Below are 27,313 nucleotides of genomic sequence, written 5' to 3'. Positions count from 1 at the left end.
GTCAAATATCAGCAATGGCTGGCACAATGTCTTAGTCATACCAAACATGTAGTAAATATTTTTGGAATTGCAATGACTATAGTCTGTTTTAAAATAGTTATACTTATTATTAGCAAGTAATTTTAAATGTATTTCAATTAGATTGTACCTTGTCCTTGTCAGGAAAGGCATAGCAAAATTAATGGAAAAACAAGTATAAGGAAGGAATACTATGGTAACATGGGAGAGAACATAGAAAGAACCCAGACTCTTGGGTAAGAAGCCCTTAGTCTACATCCCAACTCCATCGCTTTATCTAGGTGTTGTAAACCAGACTTTTAACTTCAGCTAAATTTTCTCCAACTGTAAATATGGTTAATAATATCACCAACCTCATCCCAAAGCCAATGAACACATCTAGCACCCATATAATTATTTTTAAATATAATTCTCCAAAAAAGGAACCAGAGCTCCTTGGAGAAACAGGATGCTTCCAAACCTGGGGCAGGGAAAACATGAGATAAGCATGGAACATCTTGTGATACCAGAAAGGAGGTGCTAAAAAAAAAAAAAAAAAAAAAATGAAGGGACATGTCAAAAGGACACAGCAATCAACTTAACAGGCTTCCCAATGGCCAAATTGAGACAGCAGAGCATAAAAATTATGATAGCAATGGATTATAACCGATACTAACAGAAGTACTTATAGAAAGCTCTTCTATAGAATTACAATTAATAGAGGAATGATGGTAACAAAAAAAAATCACCATTTGGCAAACATCACAATTAATTGTTGCAGGCAAGAATCAGCAGCAGATGCTAAAAATAGTAAATATATAATAGAAAACAGGGTATTTACTTAGTCCCAAAGTATTTCCCTAGAAGATGTTTATTATCAAGAGAATTTAACAGCTGAGAAACCTGGCAAACACCTATCTTAACCAAATGATCAAAGTTAACCAGTAATGAGATCTAGATCAACATCACTGACCTCCTGAGTTGATGCATGAGGACACCATCACTCTGTAGTATTGCTGCCAAAATGCATAAATTGAATTTAGGAACATTCTACAAAATACCTGGCCAGTACTCTGAAAAACTGTCAAGGTTATAAAACAAAGACTGAAGAGCTGTTTCAGATTAAAGGTGACTAAGGAGACCTGACAACTTAATGCAATGTGATCATGGATTGTATCCTAAACTGGAAAGAGGACATTAGTGGAAGAGCAAATATCAACAGATACTAATATTATCAGTTGGTAATAATATCGTACAGATGTTAATTTCCTGATTTGGCTGTGTAAAATGTTAATGTTTTAGGAAGCTGCCTGAAGGAAATATGGATATTCTTTGTATGTTTTTTCCTACTTTTTAGTAGGTCTAAATTTATTTCAAAGTGAGAATGAATATACATGTAGCTCCGCCAACCTCACAGAATTACTCCGGAGAATCAGATGAGATAATGCATGTAAACATGCTCTGTAAATTCTAAAATAATACACAAACCTTAGCAGCTTTCATTATCATTTTCAACTCTGGTGTTGTAAGATGCCTGACACTTCCTCTTTGCAATCACCAAATATCCCTTCAAATTTATAGGAAGAACTGGAATGGTTAGCTAGAACTACATGCAGAATTTTGTTGCTAAACAAGGGTATCTAAGCGTGCTTAGATTTCTACTCTAAAGGGAAAAAAATTCTAAAAATGCAGTCTCACCACTTAAAAGTGAATCCCCTCTCCCTGTCCCCGTGGACCTTAAAGTAGATTCTAAGCATAAGAACTTTCTGAAGCAACACAGCAATATGAGGAGGACCAGCTCATAATTATCAATAACTGCCACATATCTTTGAGTGCTCTTTAGTATGTAATAGTGAAAATATTCTCAAGATTACCTAGGTTTCAAGAGAGGCAATGACAGGCAAGCATGTTTACATAATCCCTTCCCTACTTCTACCTTTATCTTTCATCATAAAACCTTCAGTTTTTAGTGTAACTAATTGAAATGGAAAGGGAGAAATAAAAATATTGATAGTTCAGTATGTTCAAGACAAGTTATCTGAGGAGTCTGGAATAACCACCATGTTCTTCACCTAAAATACCCCTCAGTCTTCCAATCAGAAATCTTGGCTGTTTAGACCATTTATGAGACTTAGAATAACATATCACATGTACTTACAGTAAAGCCTGACCCAACTGGGCTAATTATCATAGCTTTAAAGTTTTCATTCCCAAGCTTGTGCAAGTGAAGAAAATGATTTTTTAAAAAGATTAAAGTCCTACACATCGTATAGAACTGCAGTCCCAAACCCCGATGGTACCCGTCCCTGGCCTGTTAAGGACTGGGCTGTAGAGCTCTGCCGCCCCCTCCCCAGACTCCTCCCCGTCTTCAGAAACACTGTCTTCCATGAAACTTAGGAACAACACCCCCCCCCCCCATCCTGCACAGCAGGAGGTGGGCAGAGGAGGTATTTACAGCTACTCTCCATCACTTTCAGCTGGCATCACCGCCTGAGCTCCACCTCCCTGCCTGAGCTCCGCCTTCCCCTACCCCTACCCTGGTAAAACTGTCTTCCACGAAACCGGTCTCTGGTGCCAAAAAGGCTGAGGATCGCTGCTATAGATAATAAAGTAATATTCATATGTAAATAAAATTTTATTTGCAATTCCTAAAATATAAATTAAAGCTAAAGTTACAAAAAGACTACATTCACAATATTCATTTCATCCTTAGCTTGTTAACAGTCATTAAATCTTTAACCCTTCTTACACAATCTGTCTTGCCATACAAACTTCAGAGTGAATCAAAGACAGTTAATTAAGACTGTAGCTATCCAAATCACAAGACTACTGAACTATAAAGTTAAGCATAAGATATAAAGATGCCTCAGCAAAATGAAGTTATTTTTACTTTCAACAGTTTTTCTCACTCTCATGGGAAAACTATATTTCCCCTAGCAGTGAATCAGTATCTCTAAGTCCTTTATTACCAAAGATCCAATCACTTATTTCTAATGATTTATTTCTAATAATAGAGTCAGAACTGCTTGAGGGAAAAATCCATATTTTATTCATTTATATCCCCAAAGCCTACAGTCCTAACACCTAAACACAGTAAACCTCAAAATGTTAGTTCCCATACTTTCTCTGGCATATAATAAATGTTGTAGCTATTTCATTCATTACCAACATTAATGGCTGTGCCAAACCTTAGAGCAATGTAAAATCCAGGAGATGGACTAAATTTGACTAATAAGAAATGCTACAACATCCTGATCTCCATCTGTTTGGCTGCTTCTATCAGCCTACCATTCCAACACATATGTGTGATTGATCCTTTTGGGCCTGCTGCACTGAAACACTTAATTACTACTAAAATATGTAGTATACACATAATGGCTTTGAATTGAAAAATATTTCCTTACAGAAACAGGCTTAAATACTATTTTTACAGGATCTAAACACTTTAACATCTGATGTTTTGATAATACCCCACTTTGGCGTGCTATATAATCAGGTGTTTATTATTGGGACTAGCACTTTGTCACTCAATAATTACTAAGTAAATTTTCATATCACTAGAATTATCATTTTAAAATAATATTTATCTTTAAAAATTCAATATCTAAAAGGTAAAAACAAAGCATCTATTGATCATCCAGCAGATCGTAAAACATGATTGGCTTCATAAAGAACTACCTCAAAGATATCACCAAGAAATGTTAAAGGAAACATTTCATTCAATTCAAGAGATGTTAGGTATAAAAGTTATGTGAAGATTAGTATACATTCAAGTCCACTCCAGAATTTTTTTTTTCCTGAGACAGACTCTTGTTCTGTCACCCAGGCCAGAGTACAGATGGCGTGATCATAGCTCACTGCAGCCTCAAACTCCTGAGCTCAGGTGATCCTTCTGCCTTAGCCTCCCACCACTCTAGGTTTTTTAACTACTTAATACATTCAAATATTCTATTAAAAAATAATTAACTTTGGATAAAATGATATAATAAAACAAGCATAGTTTTAGTATTTATTCATTGTATTTCTGTATTTATATCAATATTTACCATAAAATATTAGTATTAAAATTGCCTCACATTTTAATACTAAAAAGGATAATGCAAATAACAGATTACTTTGAAATGAATGATGGCTGTATAAGAGATTAAGTCAAATTACAAAATATTAGAACCAAAAGTGCTAGAAATCATCCGAGCCATCTTATTCATTTCTAGCAATGAAGAAACTGAGGTTTTGCAGTAAGTTTCTTTTTAAAGGAAGATTACACATTAGGCAATGCTTAACCCACAATAATATAAAGATAGAATGAATAATCAACACCATCACAAGCATATAAAGGCCAAGAGACTGATGGGGCAGAAGAGAAAGAAACTATAAATGCATAAATGTTAATATTTGGAGAGAGGTAAAATATCGTATCAGGTAAGAAGCTGGATTCTACAGCCTGACCTGACCAAGTTTGAATCCCAAACTCCATCATTTACTAGCTTAACCTCACCAGGCCTCAATTTCCTCATCTATAAAAATGAATATAACTGTACCTAACCTCATAGGATTGTTGTGGGATTAAATGAGTTTATTAATTAATGTAAATTAACTAATTCACTAATCAAAATTCAGTGTCTGGCACATAGTAAGCAGTTAAAAATTTTAGCAAAAATCATTATCTGTTACAGAAAATGCAAATCAAGACCACAATAAGGTACAATTTTACACCAATTCTCTTATATTTCTAAGTGGAAATATTCATAAAAATTGGAAATATTTGGGGACACAATTGGGCATTGCCTGTAGGCTTCTTGAAAACTCAGGACATCTCTTACAACCTATTTCACTCCCAAATATATACTCAAGAGAATATTTAGCACATACGTATCAGGAGCGTAAGCAGGAATGTTCATAGTAGTAATGTTCATGACAGTAAATACTTAGAAATAACTCAAATACCCTTAGACAAGAGAATGTTTAAATTGTGATAACCTGACACAATGGAATGTTATACAGATGAAGGGAAAACTATATTTAAAAAAGGATAAATCTTTGTATTATTGAGTAAAAAAAAACCAAGTTCCAGGAATCAACAATAAGTAAATATATTCATATTATAGAGTTCAAGAACAATGAAACACTATTTAGACATACATATATGTGATAAAACTATTTTTAAAGGAAGACAGTAGTAAATACAATTCAGGACAGACATACTTCTGAAAAAAGGGAAGATAATAAGACAAAAGCACATTAGGTAGATGTTATTTATCACTAATGTCCTTATTCTTAGATTAGGCTGTGGGTGATTATTAGTCAAGTAAATAAAAACTGAGCTAAAATAATAAACTATAAGGCCGGGCGCAGTGGCTCACGCCTGTAATCCTAGCACTCTGGGAGGCCGAGGCAGGAGGATCGCTCGAGGTCAGGAGTTCAAGACCAGCCTGAGCAAGAGCGAGACCCCGTCTCTACTAAAAATAGAAAGAAATTATCTGGCCAACTAAAAATCTATATAGAAAAAATTAGTCAGGCATGGTGGCGCATGCCTGTAGTCCCAGCTACTCGGGAGGCTGAGGCAGTAGCGATCGCTTAAGCCCAGGAGTTTGAGGTTGCTGTGAGCTAGGCTGACGCCACGGCACTCATTCTAGCCTGGGCAACAAAGCGAGACTCTGTCTCAAAAAAAAAAATAAAATAAATAATAATAATAATAAACTATAGACGTCCATACATAAGACCAATGATGACAGTACGAAGCAAGAAATGATTACTCCAATTCTGCACATCTAGAAAGGTACTGAAGGTTAAGTGTCATCTGCTTTGGTATGCAGGATTCAACGAAATAATGTGTATTTGACACAGTAAAGTGCTTAATACATGTTAGCTGCCATCCAAAATGGTATAATCTATCAGAAAGTATTACAGAATAAAACACATTTTAAACATTAAAATCTCTTCTCATGCTAAACACTAACCTCTTTTCCATATTCCCAAAGCAGAAACCATACCTCATAAAGATAAAGAGATTGCTCCAGGCAAACAAGTGGCACAGCAAAACTCCTAATTCCCCACCAATCCAATTTCTTTCCACTGGATACGTCACAACTTGTTCTGACATTCACTACCTTCATCAATTGTTTGTCTTATGTACCACCTATATTATCCAAAACATATTGTTCTTAAAAGTTTTAATCACTAGCCAATTACAAAAATAAACAAAAGCTACCACAAGCCATAAATAAATAATCATAAAATTTAATATAGCAAAACCCAAACAATATTCATCTGTCTACCAGAGACTGAAGTTGATACTCCTCCTTTAAAATACATACACACACACACACACACACACACACACACACACACACAAACAGTTTTTATTTAAGATTCAAAAAGTATTGAGAAAGGAATAACTTCTCAATTTAATTTAATGCAATGTCTGTAAAACAATTAAAATTATCTTAACATAATAATAGCAAATTACACATTTTGTAAAAAGCTACACTACCTCAAAGCTATCTCCCTATTAAAAAAATTAGAAACTTTCTTCAACAGATTGAACAGAGAACATGTTATATACGTTTTCAAAAAATGTGGTGGGCTTGAAGGAATAGAAATGCTTCAGATCTGTCCCATCCAATAGTCACTAGCCAACCGTGGCTATTTAAATTAAATAAAATACAAATTGAATTCATCGCTCAAAACACATTTCAAGTATTAAATAGTTAAACAGCCAAAGAGTAGCTACCATATCAAATACCAAAAACAGAACATTTCCATCATCACAGAAAGTTCTATTGGACTCACTGCTTTAGATCCTCAAAGGCTTCTAATAAGGCCCAACTGGCAACAAAGGAAAATAAGGAAAATTTTAGGAGGAAAAAAAGGTAGCACATCTTTCAGTAAAGTAATAAGAAACATCTGGAAAGAATGGAGAGATAGGCACTAAATGCTAGTAGTAAAAATACATTTTGTTTCTATAATTCTTTTACAACCAGATGATTTCAAAAGTGGGAGATATACTAAGGTAGACAGGAATCCCTCTTCAACTAAGATGACAAGGTTATTATTGCAATTGAAGAATGGACTTAAAAACTTAGAAAAAAAGGTTAAGAGACTGAGGCTGTATATGGATGTATAATGACAAATACTTATTTGATGCTTATTGTGTCCCAAACACTTTTAACATAGCCTATGAAAACTCCTATAATTACCTTTATTAACATAAAACAATAAGGGCAGCATCCTCAAATAATGAACAGAATCTCTCTCTCTCTATATATATATATATATTTTTTTTTTTTTTAAATAATGGGTCCTATATAATGATTTCTTACTTACTTACTGTCATCACTTTAAAATGTTTACGATCTACTTCCACCCACTACATGATCTCAACATCCTTGTGAATTTGTTTAGGGATGACTGGAAGTTAGTCAGTAGGATAACTTGTTTTATACATAACTATACAACCTTTCATAAAACAACTTAGACTTACTGTGATGACACAAAGGCTAACTTTTATATTCTATTCTATTCCATATGAAAATATAATGCTGGTCAAGACCCACTGCAGTTCAAAATCCTCTGCTCTAAACTACGATACAGTACTTAGGATGTTTTTCTCCTCTGGAGCTGTATCTCCTTGTTGGTACTGAAGATTTAACATTTATTGTTCAGCTTATTATTTCACAAAAATAAGAGATAATACTAAAAGGTATAGAATCCTCAAGGGATTGGGTTTCAAGGTCAGGTTGTGAGGGATTGCAGTGGAATTCAGATTTGAATTTCTGTAGCTAGACCACAGATAACAAATGTTACATCACTGCTTTTCTCAGATTTCTTTACTGAAGTGCTCCAAATGACAAGGCAATGTATCCCAAAGTAATATTTAAAATATATATAATTAAAATCTAGTACACTATCTTGAATATTTATGTGAGCACTGAATTCTAATCAATAATACAATTCTTTTCACAAAATAAAATGTTTTTAATTATTTGTATTAGGAAAAAATGGAAAGCTTCTTATGAGCACGTACACTGTGTCAAAAGGTAAAATGTATTTGTTACTGTGACATAGTCAAAAAGTCTAACAAAGCCACTGTTTTAGGGCATAGGCTTTGGAGTAAGAAGACCTTTACCAGCTACGTAATCTTTGCCAAGTTATTTAACTTTCTCAAGCCTGTTTCCTCATCTTTGTAAATGGGGGTAGTAACAGTAATAACACTTAAATGGTTGTTATGAAGACTAAATCCATAAAATGATTTTAAGCCAATGCTGATAAGCACTCAAATGTAAGCTGTCATTTAATTATGTACTGGAAGCTCTATAAAACCACAAGGTACCAAAGAACAAAAATGGAATCTAAGAAATTTGAGTATAAATTTCCTTTATAAATAATCCACAATAGAAAAATGTGAATTTTTGGAAGTGGCAATTCATATCAAAAATGAAAAACTACTACCCTCACAGTTATCCCACTCCTGTAAATTTATCTTAAGAAATTAATTGAAGATGAAATAACAGTTATATGCAAAAGACACTCATTACAGTGTTATGTATAATAACAAAGAGCTCGAAAACTAGTGTTTGCTAAGGAGATGATAGCTATGTAAACTGTTGGTACAACTTAATGAAATATCACAGGTATTAAAATTATTAAAAAACTATATGAAGTCTTTATATTAAGTATATTAAGTATATCAGGTGAAAATGAATAATAAATATTTGTATGTACATTATTAAAACAAGTAAACATACAGATGTATGAAACTAAATGCAAATTAAAATTATGTAGGGTTTTCAGTTGATTTGTTTCTTGATCTAATTATTGCTCTTTGTCTTCCCAAAAACAAAGAAAGTCAGTTCAAAGGATTTAGCTCAGTTTCATCGTATTCCTCCTACTACCTGGTTAAATTTGAGATAGGGTAAATACAAAAACTGGATGATTTAATGTTAGTGATTTTAGTTCAATTTATTCTGTTTATCTAATGTATGCTAAGGCCTAGTATACATTACATAGGTTCAGACTCAAAAGAAATAGGGTCTATTTAACATAAGATAAATTCTTTTTCTTTTTGGCTCCCAAGTTTGCTCCCTGCCTTAAGTATCAAAAGGAGGAAAAAATGCTATGGAAAACTAAGGTGGTCAGAGGCTAGCTTGTCACATTCATTCATCTCTCATCACTCCCCTTTTCTTTTTAAAAATGGTAATATAAAGTTGAAGAACATCTTAATTTGATATATTTTTTAAAGTAATTTGTTACATATTCTTAAATTTTACTAAGTTTGGGTTTTTTGAATCAAATAACCCTCTTCAAAAGATAAAGTATGTACATTTCTCATCATATTTTTAAGTTCCTGATTTATGCTCATTCAAGATTATGATTCACAGATAACTTCAAATTCATTCGTAAATCAAGTTCATGATTATGTGTCCAAGGTGATTATTTCTGAATTAACAAATTATAGTTTTTTCAGAATAGTAGGACTAAACCTCAGGCTAAATGAAAATGTACACAGATTTTTTGCTTTAGTTGTTAATGATCATAAAATGAACTGAACATGAGCTTATGGACTCTCTGCTGTCCAAATTAAAGTTAACAGACTAAAGCCCATCCATCTTATAGGGATCTTAGTTTAGTTTGATTACTGCTGCAAAACAGTAATGTCTAACTCTTTAATAATTTAAATTTCCAGCCAGGTGCCATAGCTCATGCCTATAATCCTAGCACTCTGAGAGGCTGAGGTGGGAGGATCGTTTGAGGCCAGGAGACCCCAACTCAACAAAAAATAAAAAAATTAGCCAGGTGTGATGGCCCATGCCTGTAGTCCCAGCTACTCAGGAGGCTGAGACAAGAGAATGGTTGGAGCCTAGGAGTTTGAGGTTGCTGTGAGCTGTGATGACACCACTGCACTCTGGCCTGGCCAACAGAGCAAGAATCTGTCTCCAAAAAAAAAAAAAAATTAAATTTCTCTAAACTGAAAAATCTTCCTTTCCCTTTTTCTCCCATGGAAGTAGATTTCTGCCTTCCATATAATGATATTTAAAAGTTCCTGCATTCAACTGTAAGAAAGATGGCTTTTTTCCATCGAAAACGAGAGACATCAAATCTACTTATAATTCCAAAATGCCCTCAAGCATTAAAATTATTCTAGTGACAAGCTCTAGAAATATACTTTTAAAATAAATAGTTGTACTAAAAAAAAAAAACAAAAAACTAGCTAGAGCTAGTTCTTTGCCCTGTTGTCCTGCCCAATATTAGTTTTATCTACCTCTTCACTCAGTCTTTGCCCAGAACACGGGAAAAAAAATGTTCACAATATAAATTTATATTAATTTTCAGCTTGTTGGATTTTAAGTTTTTCTGAAAAGCTGCTTTCTAACATTTAAACTGAAATACAATCTTTCTAGCAGGTTAATAGTCCTTTTTTAAGAAAAAAGCAACCCCACCTTCAGGCTAAGTGAAAATGAGCGCTGATTATTTCATGAACATAGTACCTTTCTTTTGAAGAACTAAAAGTTCTTTTTAATATTCTCTTACCTCTAATCAAAAAATGTTATTGTGGGGAGAGGTTACATTTATCTTAACATCCCTCTGAAGTAGGGACATATTATCCTGGTTTTACAGATGGAGAATCAAGCACAAAGACGGGTTATATTACTTGCCTAAGTCTTAATGCTACAGTCAGCAGTAACCCCAGGATCATGTTAATTTTGAATACCAGGTTAACTGTAGAAATTTAATTAGTAAATTTTGTTTTGAAAGGGCCTCTCTAACCATATTAAGAATGAAGTACCCAAAGACTACAAAATCCTCTGTCAACAACAATTTATTTGGATAAAACTCTGCAAAATCAGCCAATATCTTGGTTTGCCTCTCATAAAACCTTAAAGTTCTTAACAAAACTCAAATATGGATAATTAATTTATATGTCTAATCTTCCCCTCTACTTTCTCTCAGCATCCCTCATTCCTGATAGGATCATTATTATATGGGATCCTATCATTTTCAATACTCTCAAATCTTTCCCAGCTAAGTCCTTCCTTTTTCTTATCCTCCCTGTCCACCCTCCCACCCTCAACACCCTTCTCTTCAAGCACCAATTCCAAAATCCTTACTCCTGCCTCTTTAAATTGTAGAGGCAGGTGGCAATGTTCATACTCCCACTCTAAGTCACTCATCCCACATTCACATTAAATATGCTGGCACTGGCTCAGCACTCCTCTCCACCTCAACTCCTGATACCATCCTAGCAGTCTGAACATCCATATTGTTGACTTTTTTTTTTTTAAACATCTTAGTAGACCCTGGCTTCTCTATGCCAACAAACTTCATTTCTGTTTCTGCTTTAATATTCCCTCACATGTCATCACTCTGGAGGAGCCTTTGTTCTTTGACCAAAATCTCTTTGTCTATTTCTCCCACTTACATTCCATGTCCTTTAACTTTACCAGAACTTTCAGTCCCTCAAAACAGCTGTCAATTCTGTGTCAACTTAACACTTCAAGCTTATTTTCTCTTTAAAATCTAGTCTGTTCATTAAGTGTATGAAGTACAATGTGGTATAAATACTGCGCAATTTGGATCTCAATTCTACTACTTTTGTGTGTCTGTGGGCAAGTTACTAAACTTCTTTTGAGTTCCAGTTATCTCGTCTGTAAACTATGGATAATACTCAGCTTATGTGGTCCTCAGAAGAATTGAATCTAGCAGTGTCTAAAAAACAGGAAAGCGGTTTTCCTGTTTGTTTGTTTTGAGACAGGGTCTTGCTCTGTTGCCCAGGCTAGAGTGCAGTAGCATCACCATATCTCATTACAACCTCAAACTCCTAGGCTCAAACGATCCTCCTGCCTCAGCCTCCCAAGTAGCTGGGACTACAGGCACGTGCCAAAATGCCCGCTAACTTTTAAAAATATTTTGTAGACACAAGGTCTTGCTATGTTGCTCAGGCTAGTCTTGAACTCCTGGGCTCAAGCAATCCTCCTGACTTGGCCTCCCTCAAAGTGCTGGGAGTACAGGTGTGAGCACCTGGCCAGGAAAGCAGTTTTATAAACTCCTCTTCTCCTGGGCCTTCCTCCATCAATTATCCACCTTTCCTTAAATTCTTTTTTTTGTTCTATTCTTCTCCATTACTGATTATCACCTCAGCCAACACATAATCTCAACTCCTAACTTTCCCCTGAATAACTGGCATCTATAATACCTTTGACTTCTTCACTTCATCACTTATTTCCTCTTTAATCTACAGTAAAATCTGATTTCTGCCCCCAGTATTGCTCCCACAAAGGTTGATGACATCTTAATAGTTAAATCCTTTTCTTAGATCTTACCAATCTAACCTTTCTTCAACATCTAACACTGATGGGCACCTCCTTTCTTAATACTCCTTTTCTCTTTGGCTTCTAAAACACTTTCCTCTCAGAACTCTCCATTCTCTCAAGACTCTTCTGTCTTTTGGTATCTCTTCTTTCTTCTACTCTCCCTTAAAAACACTGCTGTTTTTCACTACTCATCTTTCCATTAATACTTAATATTCTCCACAGGCTTCAATATTACACCTATAATTCTACCCTGTTAACCTTCTCTTTGGGAACTAAGTCTCTGTTTAAAACATCCTGTGGGACACATTCTACCTTGACTACCCAGACTCAAAAAGATCAAAATTGAGGTTATTTTCCCATTAAAAACCTGCTCCACCTCTATTCCCACTTCCTTTAAAATTATCACAGCAGCCCAAATTTTAAAAGTTCAAATCATCCTACATTCTTCCTATTCCTTTGTTCACATTCAGTCAAGTAATCTATTGGCCATCTGAATTCCCTCTCAAATGTATCCTCAATAGTTCCAAATGCACTACTTTCAGCTGTTTTTTGTCTTATTACACCTACCTTCCTTATTAACTGAAGTTCATTTTTTTCTGCAATCAACTGTCCTAATGAGCCGCAGTGTTCTGCTTTCTACACAACCTGTATATCACTCCCTCACTTAAAAATACTGGTTCCTATTTAGTAAATGTTTCCTAACAACTGAGGGAAATAAATGGTTTAGAATTACACCACAAATCAAACTCCAGCTGAATTAAAAAAAAAAAAATACTGGTTTCCCCATGGCCTACATAATAAAGACTTCATCTGGTGCTTCTCATCAAGTAAGCTTACTGATTGAAGAGAGTTGTGGTGAGGAGAGAGGGTAGCTCAAAGAACAAATTTTTTGAACTCTTGAGTGTTTCATCTGTAAAATTCAAGGGAACCCTGTTCAAAATTAATGTTATTACTGACCAGTTAAATAAATTTCCTCAACCTTTCAAGAAAAACAGATTTCCAGGAGCTCCTGCTGTGTTCATCTTGTGTCTCATATTCCGTGCCTAGCCACTACACTTTGCCCCAAAGTTGCAAAGTGAACACAAATCTAGACTACTCAGAACCTGGTCCCCCAACACTTTTCTTACCCCTCACTACTCCTCCAAACAAGTATATCTAAAAAGCTACCACTTCTCTTCAAGTTTTTCCTTTTCTCCTTCTATGCTTCTTTTCTGCCCCCCATCTTCTTGGTTGTAATGCCCTTTCCCTTTTGCATGCCCTCATTCATGGCTGGCAACTAAAATGCCACGTCTTTTCTAAAGCCTTCCTTCATATATAACCTCCATCCTGCAATCCACCCCCAGGTAGAATCACTTTCTCCTTGGGCCTTAAAGAACTTCATAAGCAGGGCACTCATGACATTTCAGAAGAATCTATTTCCCTTGTTGAATTGTGAAAGCAGTTATAAAGTTTTGCTTATCTTTGTATCTCAGAGCTAAGGAAAAAGTACCTAGTAAGCAAGCACTCACTCAAATGTCACTGAACTGGAATCCTTTAGGAAAAACTATCTATCTAATGGTGCCTATTCAAATCTATCATGAAAGTTTACGAAATCAATACATATAATCCAACAACTAAAACTCTGAAATGTTTAATAATGCTTCTACATAGTAAGGAGGAAACCCCAGGACTCTCCAATTCCAATCTCACGGCATGAAAATAACACAAGAAAACAGTAAAAAAAAAAAAAAAAAAAAAGTTTGGTGACTTTGTGCTGAGGTTAATAAAACATCCTAAGTTAGTAAAACTTGCAGTAACTTTAATAAAGTGGCATCAGAAAAGTCACAAATCACTAAATTTCATCTAAATTTTTGGTAATTCTACTACAGGATGCTAATATAGAGAAGCCATTAAAAAATACTGTGTATATGTGAAAGTAATCCCTAACCATGTGAACAGTCCAGGCAATATATCTAATCATATGCAACAAGATCACTAAATACAACCAGGAAAACAATCATGTTCCACATTCCAAGTCATAATGGCCTTTGTCTAAACTAACTCCTGATATACAGATAAAATTTAGAAACAGAATTATTAAACTGATATTAGATCAAAATTTAATTCCCAATTACTCTTGAATTTACTAAAGCTTATTCTCTGCTCTCTAAATGCAGAAAGAAATGCCTTGTAAGATAATTCAGAAATTTCAGATGCAAGGCAATTTCCATGAGTAACAGAAATGATATATTAAATGAGGATTTCTGAAGTACAAAGAAAATCACTTAGGATTCTAGAGCTCTTAAAAAAAAGGAAACCCCAAACTTAATCAAACCCAACATTCTCATTTTAAATCAGAAAAATTAAAAATCTAAAAATCTAGGGAGCAGAAAAACATTATGTCTCTATATTTATGAATATTTATTATGGACAGAGATTAATATTTCTGGCATTTATTAAGATTGTATCATTTCTCTCCCTTAATCTTCAAATGTGATAAATAAACTACATTGATTTTCTCATGTTGATCCATTCTTGCATTCTCAAGATAAACCCCATTTGACTGTGAGGCTTTGTTTTTAGTTCACTGAATTGGGTTTGATTTGCTACTTAATATTTCCTCTCCTCCATTATCTCTATTCTTTTGGAACCATTAGCTGTATGTTGGAGTTATTAATCTTATCTTTCATGTTTCTTATTCTTCCTATTTTACATCTATCTTTGAGTTCAGATTTCTGGGCTTCAGTCTTACGCAGGAGATTTTAACCTTTTGTGCCATGGACCTTTTTGACAGTCTGGTGAAGGCTATGGCCCCCTTTCTCAGAATGATATTAAAGGCCTAAAACAAAATACACAGGATTACAAAAGAAATCAGTTATACTGACAAATTTATCAAAGTAGTTTTCACTTTGATATAGTAATAATGTGGTTTTTTCTAACACATTAAAATATAAGCTCTGGCAATGGGTTTAATAACTATAATTTCAAAGTAGTGATGATGACAAATATTTTAAGATAGCTATTAACAACTGAACAGCAATTGAGCTACAAAAAAAATGTGTCATTTCTATTGGTGTTATGCGTTGAATTGCATCCCCCCAAAATATATGTTAAAGTCCTAACCCCCAGTGCTTCAGAATGTGACCTTATTTGGAAACAGGGTTGTTGCAGATGTAATTAGTTAAGATGAGGTTATACTGGAGTACAGTGGGATCCTAATCCAATGACTGGATCCTAATCCAATGACGGGTGTCCATGTACGAAGGTCATGTAATGATACAGAGACACACAGGGAGAACACCATATGATGATGAAGGCAAAGACCAGAGTTCTGCAGCTGCAAATCCAGGAATGTCAAAGATTCCCAGCAGTCACCAGAAGCTAGAAAGAGGCAAAGAGGGTTTCCCCAACTGGTTTTCAAAGGGAGCATGGCCCTGCTAAAACCCTGATTTTTTTACTTCTAGCCTCCAGAATTGTGAGACAACAAATTTCTATTGTTTTAAGCCACCTAATTTGTGGGTCTTTGTTATAGCAGCCCTAGGAAACTAATACAATTGCTGTCACAAGTACTTCTAATATGCTATGGCTTGTCAGCATTTCCTTCAGGTATGAATGTAAACAAATTTCACTTAGAGGTTAGTAAAAATAATGTCACTTTTTCCTGTTCAAGCCCACAAACACTCTGAATTTTAAGAACTCTTTGTCTATGGCAATTTAACACCTTGGCCTAAGTCCATTATTAAACCATGTTTTGAAAAAAATCCAACATATATATTTTTCTCGTTCTGAGTGTCACAAAAACAAATCTCACAAATTTGTAATCACTTTTGTTCTGGACTATGAGATGCAGCTATGACGCAAAAATTGTCACAAATAGAAACAAAATCTAAATATTAAATAACAAAATTCATTACCTGTGTTAGCTTCTTAAACTAATTAAATGTGCAATTATCCCTTAGAGTTAGATCAATATGAGTTGTATGAATGACCAAGTGAAAAGACTTACTTTTGGTACTTCTTGCTCAATAAGTAAAGCATGAAGACTTGTATCTTGTTGGTATACTCCTCATAGAACTAGTCCAAGTTGGTGCTTAAGCCCAATAACCTTTTGTTCACTTGTTAATCCACAAACAGAGGTCATACTTATAAAAAAAAGAGCAGTACAAAATTCTCCATCTGTGATGTATAATGTATCATCAAAGACACATGGCTATGAAACCCAACAAAGTCTTAAAAGATTATAAATGTACTGATTGTTTCCAAATTTTATACCTTAGTTGTTCAAAATTTATACTTTGACTTCATCATCCTGACATCTCTACTGGCAGTCTTTTATTTGCTTAAATAAGTCAGCAAAAACAATATAATAAAATTAACAAAGTCTAGTGACTTACAATATGTCTACTGCTGTATTACTACAGGAGAGATCATACACCATTAGTAGAAGAGCCATTATGACATTTGGTCCAAATTCCTTAATTTACAAATGAGCAAAATGAGGCCTATAGAAACTGTCATTTGTCCAGGATCACAGAATAAATTAAAAACAGCTGAAAGAGAAACTTCTCTCCCAATTTCAAGTTCAGCATTCTTTACACTATAGCATACTGCAAAAGAGAAGGTAAGAGTTAAATAAATGATCTGCAAATGGCTTTTGCATGATCACTTTAATTCTATTTGTAATATAGTATTTAAAAACATTCTAGTTACTCCAAAACAACCTAACAAGTTTTTTGTTTAAAAAAAATCAATTTCATTTTACCACCCACCACATTTTAAACATAGGAATAAGACTTCATTTTCCACCTTCAAAATTAGCTGATATTTTTAGAGAATTAGACTTTCAAAGCATAAGCACTCTCATATACTGAATTCTTTTCTAGAGGACAATTTAGCAGAAAGAATAAAATTTAATATTTCCCCCTCTTTTAACTGCATCCCTAAACTATCTCAAGACTATCCCTGATGTGGATGAAGACAAAACTCAATGAAAATGCAGCAATGTTCAAAAATAAAAATATCCAATAACGGCAGACTGATTAAAACTAATGCATATCATACACTGAACATTATGTATCCACTAAAAATTATGTTCTAGAATACTGAATGATGTAAGGGAATATTCACAATATACTAAACTATAATAGTATCCACTGTGCAATTCCATTCCATTGAGAATACATGTATATATTAATACAGAAACTATACAATACTTGTATAAAGCATTTATAACCATGCTTCACACATAGTAAAAAACCAATAAAAGAATATGACTCCTCATTACAGTTTAGGAAAAAAAAGCTTTGCTTATATACCAAAAATTAACACCTATTATCTAATGGTAGAATTGCAAATAAATTATTATTTCTTAACTTTAGAGATCATTTTGTAAATTATCTGAAATAAACTACTACTCCTGCATGGGATGAAGTATGTTTTTTAAATTGGCACTTTTAATGCAGTTCCAATTCCTACTAAAGGTTGGAGAAGAAAAGCAAACTTTTCTTTACCAATTGTTCCCCCAAACTTGGTAACAACTAGTCAAGTTCAAATTAAACAATGCCATAGAAGAGGCTGGATTGTTATCCTTTCCCCTTGGGCACTTCTCAGTCACCAACAGCTGCAGTATAAAATTATGGAACCCGCTGCCTTTTATCCTTTCCTGATCAATTCCAACTTCTTTATCCCCTAGTCATTTCCTCACAGTTTGCACTATGGAAAAGGGGGGTGGGGAGAGAGATTTAAGGAACTTAAAATTGACAAATGGCCAGAGCTATAAATTCCTAAATTTTGAGCTTCCTATGCCAAAAAAGACAGAGAGACAAATGTCTACCTCCTTGTTGATGATATGGGTCTTCAGATATACCAACAAAGCTCAGAGGCCAAGCTCGTCCAAATATTCCAACGGCATCTAAAACAGTTTTAAGCCTGAACTAAGTTACCTCTCAAACTTGCAGAAACAAAACATGTCAAAAATGAGGCCAATTTTGGCCTTAAAAAAAATAAATAAGGTAAGCCTTCTTTAATGGATAACAATTTACTTTTCCCATACTCTTTTTTAGCCTATTTTTCTAACACAGCTAATGATCTCAAATGCATAAATTCACAGAAAGCACAAATATGAGGTAATGACTTCATTAATTTAACCACATTTACAGAGCATCTATCACCAAACATTGTTTGAAAGTGGGGATTATATAATAGGGAACACAGAAGCAAGTTCACAATATTATGTTTTTAAAACTAATATAAATATGTAACAAGTACAGAGGCAATACAGAGGAGGGAATGTTGGGGGAGGAGTAAAGTGTAAATGATGTATTTACAAAATTTTGGGAGAGAAGAAATTATTCTAAGCCGGGTAGTACATTGTGTTTAAAAAATTTAGTTCAGGATCACAAAGTTTTAAGTGGGAAAGCAGGGGGAAATGAAGTTGAAGCAGGTAAGCCATCATTTAGCTCATATTTACATAGATCAATTGAATTTTAAGCATATGTTTATATTATGTATACACAAATATGAGTTGACTTAATATTACATAACTTTCCAATGCTTATATTTATTTCTAGAATGTTTTCCAGTTATACATACATAGGATGTTATAGGGGTGAATATATATTTATTTACACACACCCTCAGCATAACTCACCACTACGTACACTTTTTATGAGGCACAGATACAGCCACAAAAATTTGTTTTTTATTTATGGAAAAATGGTTCAAACCTAGATTACCCCATACCAAGTTTATCATAAGTGACCTAATTCTAGTTAACCTAATTCCAAAATCTAACATAATCGCAATTTACTATTAGAAAGCCTAACTGACATGGCAAGTGTTTCTGGCTAATGTGAGCCTAATAAGCAAAATGCTTACATTTCAGCCATTTCACTCCTCTATGTGCTTTGGATGAATTGGCAAAAGGACATGGAGTGCCATATACACTTAATATCAAAGGACAAAGACCCCTAAGAATGACATATTATGCCTTTAAATGTTTAAGACTCTATTAAAAAGGAGAATTCAACACGTATAATGAGGTATGGTTATATTCACTGGGAAACATTTGACTGAAGTACTAAACAATTTCTGTGAAATGAAAAATTACCTACAAAAAAATCATGTGTGGTTATTTTCTCTACTATTTATGACACAAATGATTTTACCCTAGAGTACATTTATTATCTTTTGAAAAGATTTTTAAACATGAATTTGAAACAGTCTAAGACAAATGTTTTATCCTATTCTAACTTCTTTCTTCCTCATTTGGTTTGGCATTAAGACAAAGCCTTGCACACAATAGATCCTTCACTAATTATTTATTAAATATACACTCACAATCAACCTCTAGGAGTTGTCTATTTCTACCCAGAACTCTAATGTCAAATCACAAAGCATTTACTAGAGGATTTCAGAACGAGGCCTCTAAAGGCCTTACTGGATTTTACCACAATGGCTACCCAGAAAAGGTTAATGGTTTCCCAAGAAAGTGGTGATTTTCACCTTTTTTAAAGGTTGAAATCAGGTGAAAAAAATAAACCGTGTTAAGAACAGTTTCTATTGTAATTAGATCCCTACAAACCTTAGCTTTAAAAGGAGAGGAGAAAAAGGGAAAAAAATATATATAAGGCCCAAATAAAATCCACATTACAGGGCAGTTTTAAACTATGCTATGGCCTTAATGGCTTTTGCCATAATATATCTCTTTTGTTTCTTCATAATATATGATTATAAATAATAAATTTCCATTTCAAAATATTACTTCATATATTAAAAATGACACATAAATTATCATATTAAAAGCTACATTCCAAAGAAGTTCACTCTTTGTGGTTTAGCTAATGCACAAGCAAACAACGTCAGCTCAAGCAAAATTGATTACCAGATGAACACACCACTTTCTAACATAAAATAGTTTTTTAAAGTAAAACACCCCTAAGATTTTGTCCCTATGAAGAGTTAACATCTCATACCAAAATATTATATGCTAAAACATACTATTCTTGCCCCCAGCAAGACTAACAGTATTACAAAGCTGCTAGGGAATAACATTAATAAAGCAGGGTAAATTTGTGAAAACATAATTTTAAAAGTCTGGATGAATGAAGTAATTTCCAGTTTGTCACATACTAAGTACATTCAGGATTTAAAAAAATAAAAAAAGCAATCCTCCCAGTCAAGATTGCCATTCAGTGTTTCAAATATCAATGTCTTGGGGAATATCTTTTCATCTTAGTGTAACAGCAGTATCATTCACTGATATCACTACACAAACACACAAAACCCTGCTCTCCCAATTTATCCATAGCAAGAACAAAGAAACGCCAATTTAGAAACAATATATATTACATTTGTGTCAATTCACATTCCATCATCTGCTTTCTTCTATTAGCTGCAGCTACAAGGAGATATTCACTACTTAAAAAGAAAATTAGGCTGGTCTTTTCCCATCTCTAAAATAAAACTTAACATTTTTGATCCAAGCTACTTGGTTGAAAGATACCAATAAAAGTTACCCTCATCCCGTTTAGCATTTTTAGCAGTTTTTCTCCTAACCAACTATTATCTGAGTTACTTCTTGATTTCCTTCAAAGTAGGTCTAATCTGCGGAAAGCAGCGAGACATTGTACTGCACTGTGAATGGACAGCCAGGTATTTTATGAATGGAGGCGATCACGTGATCCCAGCACCTCCCCGAACTGATATTTCCCACATAACTGTGTCAACATTCAGAGAACAGGGGTAGTTGTTTGTGTGTGCGTATGTTTTTAAATTTAAACTAAAATTTCAAATTCTCCTTACTTCCTGAACTCAAAAATCTACATGAAGACAAATAAGCTTCGAATTTTTCCTTAGGAAATCCTTTCAAGATGTCCAAGGTGATGGATGTTTAATTATTTTTTTATGAATGAAGAGTGTGCTATGCAAATGAGGACGATTCACAAAAAGAGAGAGAACATGGCGGCCACTTCTGCTTCTAGACTGCACTGACACTGCAGCAATCTACCTCCTTCTACACTCGCTCATCGGAAGCGGGTGCTTGGGGGGGGCTGGGGGAGAGGAAACGTCGCTTGGCCTTTCTCAAGCTATTTTATGTTAAACAGGCCTTCGCTTTAGACTTTTAAAGTTCTCTCAAAAAGGTCAGACTTGAGGAATGCACTTCATTTACAGGAATGCATCCTAAGGACTGGTCCTAACTCACTTAACTCTTTCCAACCCTCCAAAGAGAAACAAAACTTGAACTTAATTACAAGAAAACGGATGCCAACATTCTGCATTAATTATATCCCTTCTCAACAGAAAACTGTTTCCACACAATTATTCCTCCAGGCAGCTGTTACGTGAAAGCAAAATATTTCAAAGGCAAAGTATTTTATTTGGAAAACATAAGGACAGCCCAAATAAGCAAATACTTAAACCGGAATGATCTAGAAGTTGATGAAGCCACTAACATGTTCAGCAATGTAAATTCGGTTAAATTAACGTAAATGGTGTGTTTTAATATAGCCAAAGGGTAAAAATTAGCATTCAAAATACTTCTCTGTTCCTGAGGAACACACGTCCAATATTCGCGAAGGTAAACACTAGCTCAACATCTCCCACACTCCAGGTGTCCGTAATCCATTAAATTCTAAAAATGTTTCCCTGACCCTATTTTTTACAAGAATCTTATAGGTCATAAGTTTAAAAGGAGGAGGGGAGAGGGTGAAGGCTTAATCGGTATTTAAGAGTCACCGACTCACCGAATTAAGATTCAAGGGCAGTTTGCTGCAGGAGGTGCTCCCACACATTAGTCTGCAAGTTAAATAGCTATAAAGAAAGCAGGATGGATATTCAAGGTGTGTTAGCTGGCACGCTAGTGAAAAAGGACGGGCCGGGGTCTTCCAGGCAAAGGGCTACTTTCTACTCCACTTCCATCCATCCACATTACTCCATCTTCTGGACACACAACTGCCACCCAACCCAGCACTCAATACCCTTCCTCAACAGAAAGCGACTAAATGCGGGAGGGTGGGGAGGGGTGCTGCCACTAAAAATGGCTAAAGAAAACCAGTTATCTCCAGAACAAGATGCGCCGAACTCTGCAGGGTTGCAAGCTTTCCGGCACCAAGTCTCGGAGGGGTCCAGGGGAGTGCCGAGAAAGGACTGGGGGAGGGGGGCTAATAATCAAGATCAATGAGGCGCTTACTCGTTGTCAGAAGTCGCCGTCTCCTCGCTCATCTTTCCCTCACCGTGATCCGATCTGGAGATGGAGGAGCAACAGCAGGCGGGGGAGCAGCAGCAGCAGCACCGAGGGGCAGGAGGCAACGACGGCCGGGGGGGCGCGGGGGGCAGCGGCTCAGGGGCCTCACCATGGTGGATGCCTCACCCTGAACGATGCCCCCCCAGCCGGGAACCCCGACCACCCCCGCAGGGGGGTGGCGGCAGCAACCTCCGCCGTGGCGACCCCAGCCTCTTCCCCCACCTCAGCGCCCAGCCAAGGGATCCGAGGCGGCCGGGTGGGAAGGGAGAAAGAAGAGGGCTGCAAACGCTGACTGGAGAGCCGCCTCTCTGGCCACTGGGGTGGAGCGCGGCGGGGTCCGGCCAGGAAGGAGCAGGCGGGCGGAGAACCCGGGAGCAGAGGCGGCGCTTCCCTCAGGGATGCGGCGAGGAGGAAGCAGAGCGGCGCTCGGTGGGGGCCGGCGGGGGGGGTGCCGAGCCCAGGCTCAGGGCAGCGGCGGCGCGATCCTGCCGGAGCCCACCCCACCATCTCCCGCCTCGCCGCCGGCTGCCTGCTCAACCCCCAGCGGCGCCTGGGTCGGTCCTCGGGACCAGCAGAATCGGGCAAGGGGCCCCGCGGCGGCGGATTCCTCCAGACACGCTCCCGCCGGGACGACTCCTGAAGGGGGAGGAGGGGGCGGCGGGGAGCGTGTGGGGCGAGGGGACGGCGAGCCGATAGCTCCCACCCGGGCCGGAGAGGAGCGGGCAGGCCCGTGAGAGGCAGGGTCCTGAGAAGCGGCGGGAGAAGACGAGAGGGCCGCAGGTCCCCACCGGCCCGTGCCCACCGGGAGCTCGGCGGGCCAGCTCCTCACGCCCGGGAGAGGGGAACAGCGAGGGGGGCGGCGGAAGCGCTCACGCCGCCCGCTCCTTCCGCCGCCGCCGCTGCCCGAACCGGGGGCGCCCGCGAGAGGAGGCGAAGTAGTCCCTCCCGACTTCTCCCCGCCGCCCGCTTTCCCCCGAGGCCAGAGCAGGCGCGGGGTGGGGCTGCCAAGCGGGGTGCCCGGCCTGTGAGGGTGTGTGGGTAGGACTAAAAGCTGCGGCCTCCGGGCGAATCACTGCTATTAGAAGTCGTGTGCAGCATAGCAAGTTTCGGGAAAGTAGTTCCCCCCTCCCTTCATTTCCCAAATCGTTGTCGAGCCACTTGAGCGGGGAAAGGAGGAGGGAGGCGGAGGGATATTTCACTGCACCGAGCTCTGTGTGCGTGCGCGCGCTCCAAACTCTTGGCACGCTGCAAAAGGGGGCGGGCGTGGGAGCTGCCAGGGGAGCTGCTTGGGAGGTTGCATTGTTGTGGCGCGTTACTCCCCGTTACCCGGCTTGGAATCTTGGGGTTGCTTGAAGAGGCTAGAAAGACAGTGTGCTCAGAGGGGAAATCGGGGGGCTACTGTGTTCTGCCGTGTGTGTGTGTGTTTTCCTTGCAAAGAATGAAACTGGCACGAGTTCATCTTTAGTTAGTGGGGGTTAGAGGCAGGGACTGTGCAAAGAGAGCTCCGCCTGCTGTCCCTCTGATTGCATTGCTGCAGTCCCCTGGCTGCATGCACAAGAGTGTGTGTGTGTGTGTGTGTGTGTGTGTGTGTGCGCGGGCGCGCGAGAGAGAGAGAGAGAGAGAGACAGAGAGGGAGAGAGTTTTAATACCTAGCTGTCCAGATTCTTACTGCGCAAGGGGTAAGCTGTGCCGAGCATTCATCTCTGAAAGCTGGAGTGATTGTTAATGGAGAACGACTTCCATTGAAGCCCGGGGTAGGCGTGTTACATGAATCTGGCGCAGCCAAAAGCAGAGGAAATAACTCCCGCTGCGAGTGAGGTTGCATAACTATAGCGCAGGAGATGCCTCTGTGGCAAGAACTGCTCCGAACGGAGGCGGACCGATTATTGGATCGACAGCTGTCACGTTTGCATTGTTAGAGGACAAAGTACGCATTCATTTCAAAAGATTTTTGCACCAAAACCTGCTGGGCTTGCAGGCTGGAGCTTAGGGTCTGCCCCATCAGAGGACTCAGAGCTCCTGGCTTTGCAAATGTTATTATCTCTTCTCTACCTAGAAAGCCAGCCTATACCCGATCTGGCCTGGGGGACTGAATCCCAAGCACTCCCAAGTTCTTGATGCATCTCCCCAGGTATCAGTCTAGCACTGCGCGCAATGCTCTTCTTTTCATTTTCAGACCTGAGAATGAAGGTTGCTGCTCGTGCCACAGTGAGGAGAACACTTCTTGAGGAAGAAGAAAATGGGAGGAACTCCCAAAAAAGCCAGCTCTCGTCTTTGGCCATCTGTCTCCAGGAAGCTTCACGATTGCTGTTCTGGGAATGAGTGTGTGCACTAGCCTGTTAACAGTATTTTGCACATAGTAGGTGATTAATAAATGTTTAATGAATCAACGAAGGAGCTAAACCAGGGAGTGTGCCCAAAAAGTCATTCTGTTGATGTCTGAGGTTTCTTTATGTAACTTCTTGCTTCAGTAGCAGCATTGTCCTTACTTAGAGCAGGAAGGGGCAATGTTGGTGACGGAAAACAGTGAGGGGTCTGTGATAGTCAGGCCTGACATCTAAACCTATGTTTTTGAACTTGTTCTTGTGCAGAACCTGTAAGTGGGAGTGTTGGTACTGGCTTTTTCTCCTTGCAGTACTGCTAACCACTTTGGTTGCTCAGGTTTGAATCAAGTCCCATCAGTTAGAATCTGTGTTCTTAGGCAAATTACTGAAACTCTGTGCCTGCATAAAATGGGAATAATAGTACCCACCTCCCGGAGCTGTTGTACTGATTAATGAGATAATAATATGCATACAGTACTTAGATTAAGAATTCACAATGAGACTCAGTAAGTCCTAGCTCTTACTATTATTTTGTAAAACATGATAACTCAAGGCTAGCTGGTGGCAGTTGCTCTGAAGGTTAAATGTAAAGCGTTTAGTATTCTTGTTCAACAAATAACTACCCGTTCTCTTCTGTGTACCACCTTTGCTACACACATGGCCTGGTCCTTAGTAAGTCATTAATAAAAGATAATTATCACAGTCATTATGATTAAGTAAGTATAAGATAAGTTGGTCACTTGCAAAGGCCTCTTTCTCTGGTGAAGATGAGCATCTTTTTGAGTGCATCAGGAAAATGTCAATACAGTCTAGTGCATCAGGAAATTGTCAATACAGGCTTTGGGAAAAGATATGAAAACCATCTTGGTTGTCATGTGCCAGGCATTGTGCTGGCCACTTTCACCAACACTGCTTACCTAAAGGAGCAAGATGTGATCAACTGCTCAAATTAATGCTTTTCAAATTGTTCTTAACCTCATGACCAAGACACAATCACCAAACCATTTGTTGCTTTAGGTGGTTCCATGCCGCTTCTATGATAGAATCTGCCCTTTAACAGTGCATTTGTGGTTCTCTCCTGTCACCCAGTTTTTGGAGATCTTACCAACTTTTTTTTTTTTAAATTGCCTTGGTCTGAGCTGAACTCTGAGTCTTCTACTCTGAAATAGTCATAAATGGTACTACGATGAGGCACAGAAAGTCTCAGACTCTGACTTTCAATCAGCAGGAGCCCTAAACGCAAGAGGCCTCACTTGATCAATCCTGGCATCTGGATCTTAAGAGGTACAAGAGACATAGCAACCCAACACAATTTCTGAGACCTTATTTGGATCCTGATTTGAACAAATATTTTAAAATTTGGGACAATTGGGGCAATTTGAACACTCACCAGAAATTTGATGAAAACAAGGATTTTTTTTTTAAGTATTGGTTTGTGGTTATGTTTTTTTGTAATCTTTACGCTTTAGAGATACATACTGAAATATTTACAGATGAAATTATATGATCTCTGAGATTTGCTTCAAAATAATCCAGTAGGGTGAGGAATAGGAAGAGGTGAATAGGGATATGGATGAAACAAGATTGATTGTAGACTGATGATGAGCACTCTTCACTATCTTACATATTTTAACTTTCCCATAATAAGTGTTTTTTAGTACACTGCAAATACTTCTTTAAAATGCAGATTCCTATACCCCAGCCCAGAAATATTGATCAGTAGGTTTCTAATGGGGCCAGCAAGTCTACTTTTTCAGAAGTATGCTAGATGCTTGGCTGTTGTAGTCCTTCACTGTCTTCTTCTTTCTTCACAACTACTCTTGTCATCCTCTCTCCCAACACATCCCTAATTGAAACCAGCCAAATACAAAAAAGAGTGGCCCAAAATAAATCATAGGCTTACGTAGATATTGTTCAAGGCCAGAGGGATAATGCCAGCTAGGGAATGTGGATCCAGCCAGACTGGAAAATCTATGTGAAAAGTTAAATACAGATCATAGTCTCACCTTGAATTCCAACTCCATTTAGTTAGTACTAATCAAGAAGGATTCTATGGCTATGTCAGGGCTCAGCAAAAAAGGGGACACTTGTATTTGCTTGTTTGTGTTTTCTTAGATGGTGGCCCTGTGGGAAGGAAGCTGGTCCCAATAGCTGGTTCTCACAGGTTGCTCTCTGTCCTGTTGTCCTCAGTTTTAGGAATTAGCCACAGCCACTTAATGACCTGTTGGAGGTGATTAATTATCAATAGCATCCATGGACCAAAAAAGGAGGAGCGACAGCATAATTGCTGACACAGAGTTGGTCTTCTCAGATTCTTTTATTTTTGACTTGGCAGTTTGCCCTTGTGTTGATAACTATCTTTTTTTTTTTAACTTTTTATAAGTTTATGTTTGTTTTCCCCAATTAAATTTTAAGTGACTTGAAGGTAAAGGCTGCACTTCATATCTTTTTGTGTTCTC

At 37.4% G+C, this 27,313-nt stretch overlaps 2 protein-coding genes across 3 annotated transcripts in view; one reads left to right on the top strand and one right to left on the bottom strand.

Moving 5' to 3' along the window:
* The window catches only part of SPRED1 (sprouty related EVH1 domain containing 1), a 100,441-nt gene extending 77,594 nt beyond the window's left edge, over positions 1-22,847 (bottom strand). Inside the window, exon 1 of the mRNA XM_045527967.1 lies at positions 22,477-22,847. Within this exon, the coding sequence (XP_045383923.1) occupies positions 22,477-22,508 (32 nt within the window). The 5' untranslated portion in view covers positions 22,509-22,847. The remainder of the gene's footprint in view (positions 1-22,476) is intronic.
* On the top strand, positions 22,629-25,343 carry LOC123621899 (immediate early response gene 5 protein-like). 2 transcript variants are annotated; one of them, XM_045527978.1, is made up of 2 exons: positions 22,629-23,084; positions 24,707-25,343. In XM_045527978.1, exons 1-2 carry the CDS (start codon positions 22,665-22,667, stop codon positions 24,710-24,712), a joined length of 426 nt encoding a protein of 141 aa, XP_045383934.1. In that variant the 5' UTR covers positions 22,629-22,664; the 3' UTR covers positions 24,713-25,343. The 2 variants fall into 2 exon arrangements, 1 of the variants encoding a protein (XP_045383934.1); XR_006729325.1 differs by lacking the exon at positions 22,629-23,084 and adding an exon at positions 24,119-24,457.
* Positions 25,344-27,313: the final 1,970 nt, after the last annotated feature.

The sequence above is a fragment of the Lemur catta genome, chromosome 1, assembly GCF_020740605.2.
Source record: "Lemur catta isolate mLemCat1 chromosome 1, mLemCat1.pri, whole genome shotgun sequence".
Classification (NCBI taxonomy): Eukaryota; Metazoa; Chordata; class Mammalia; order Primates; family Lemuridae; genus Lemur; species Lemur catta.
The sequence above is the reverse complement of the archived record's forward strand: the minus strand, read 5'-3'. Positions and strand labels throughout refer to the sequence as shown.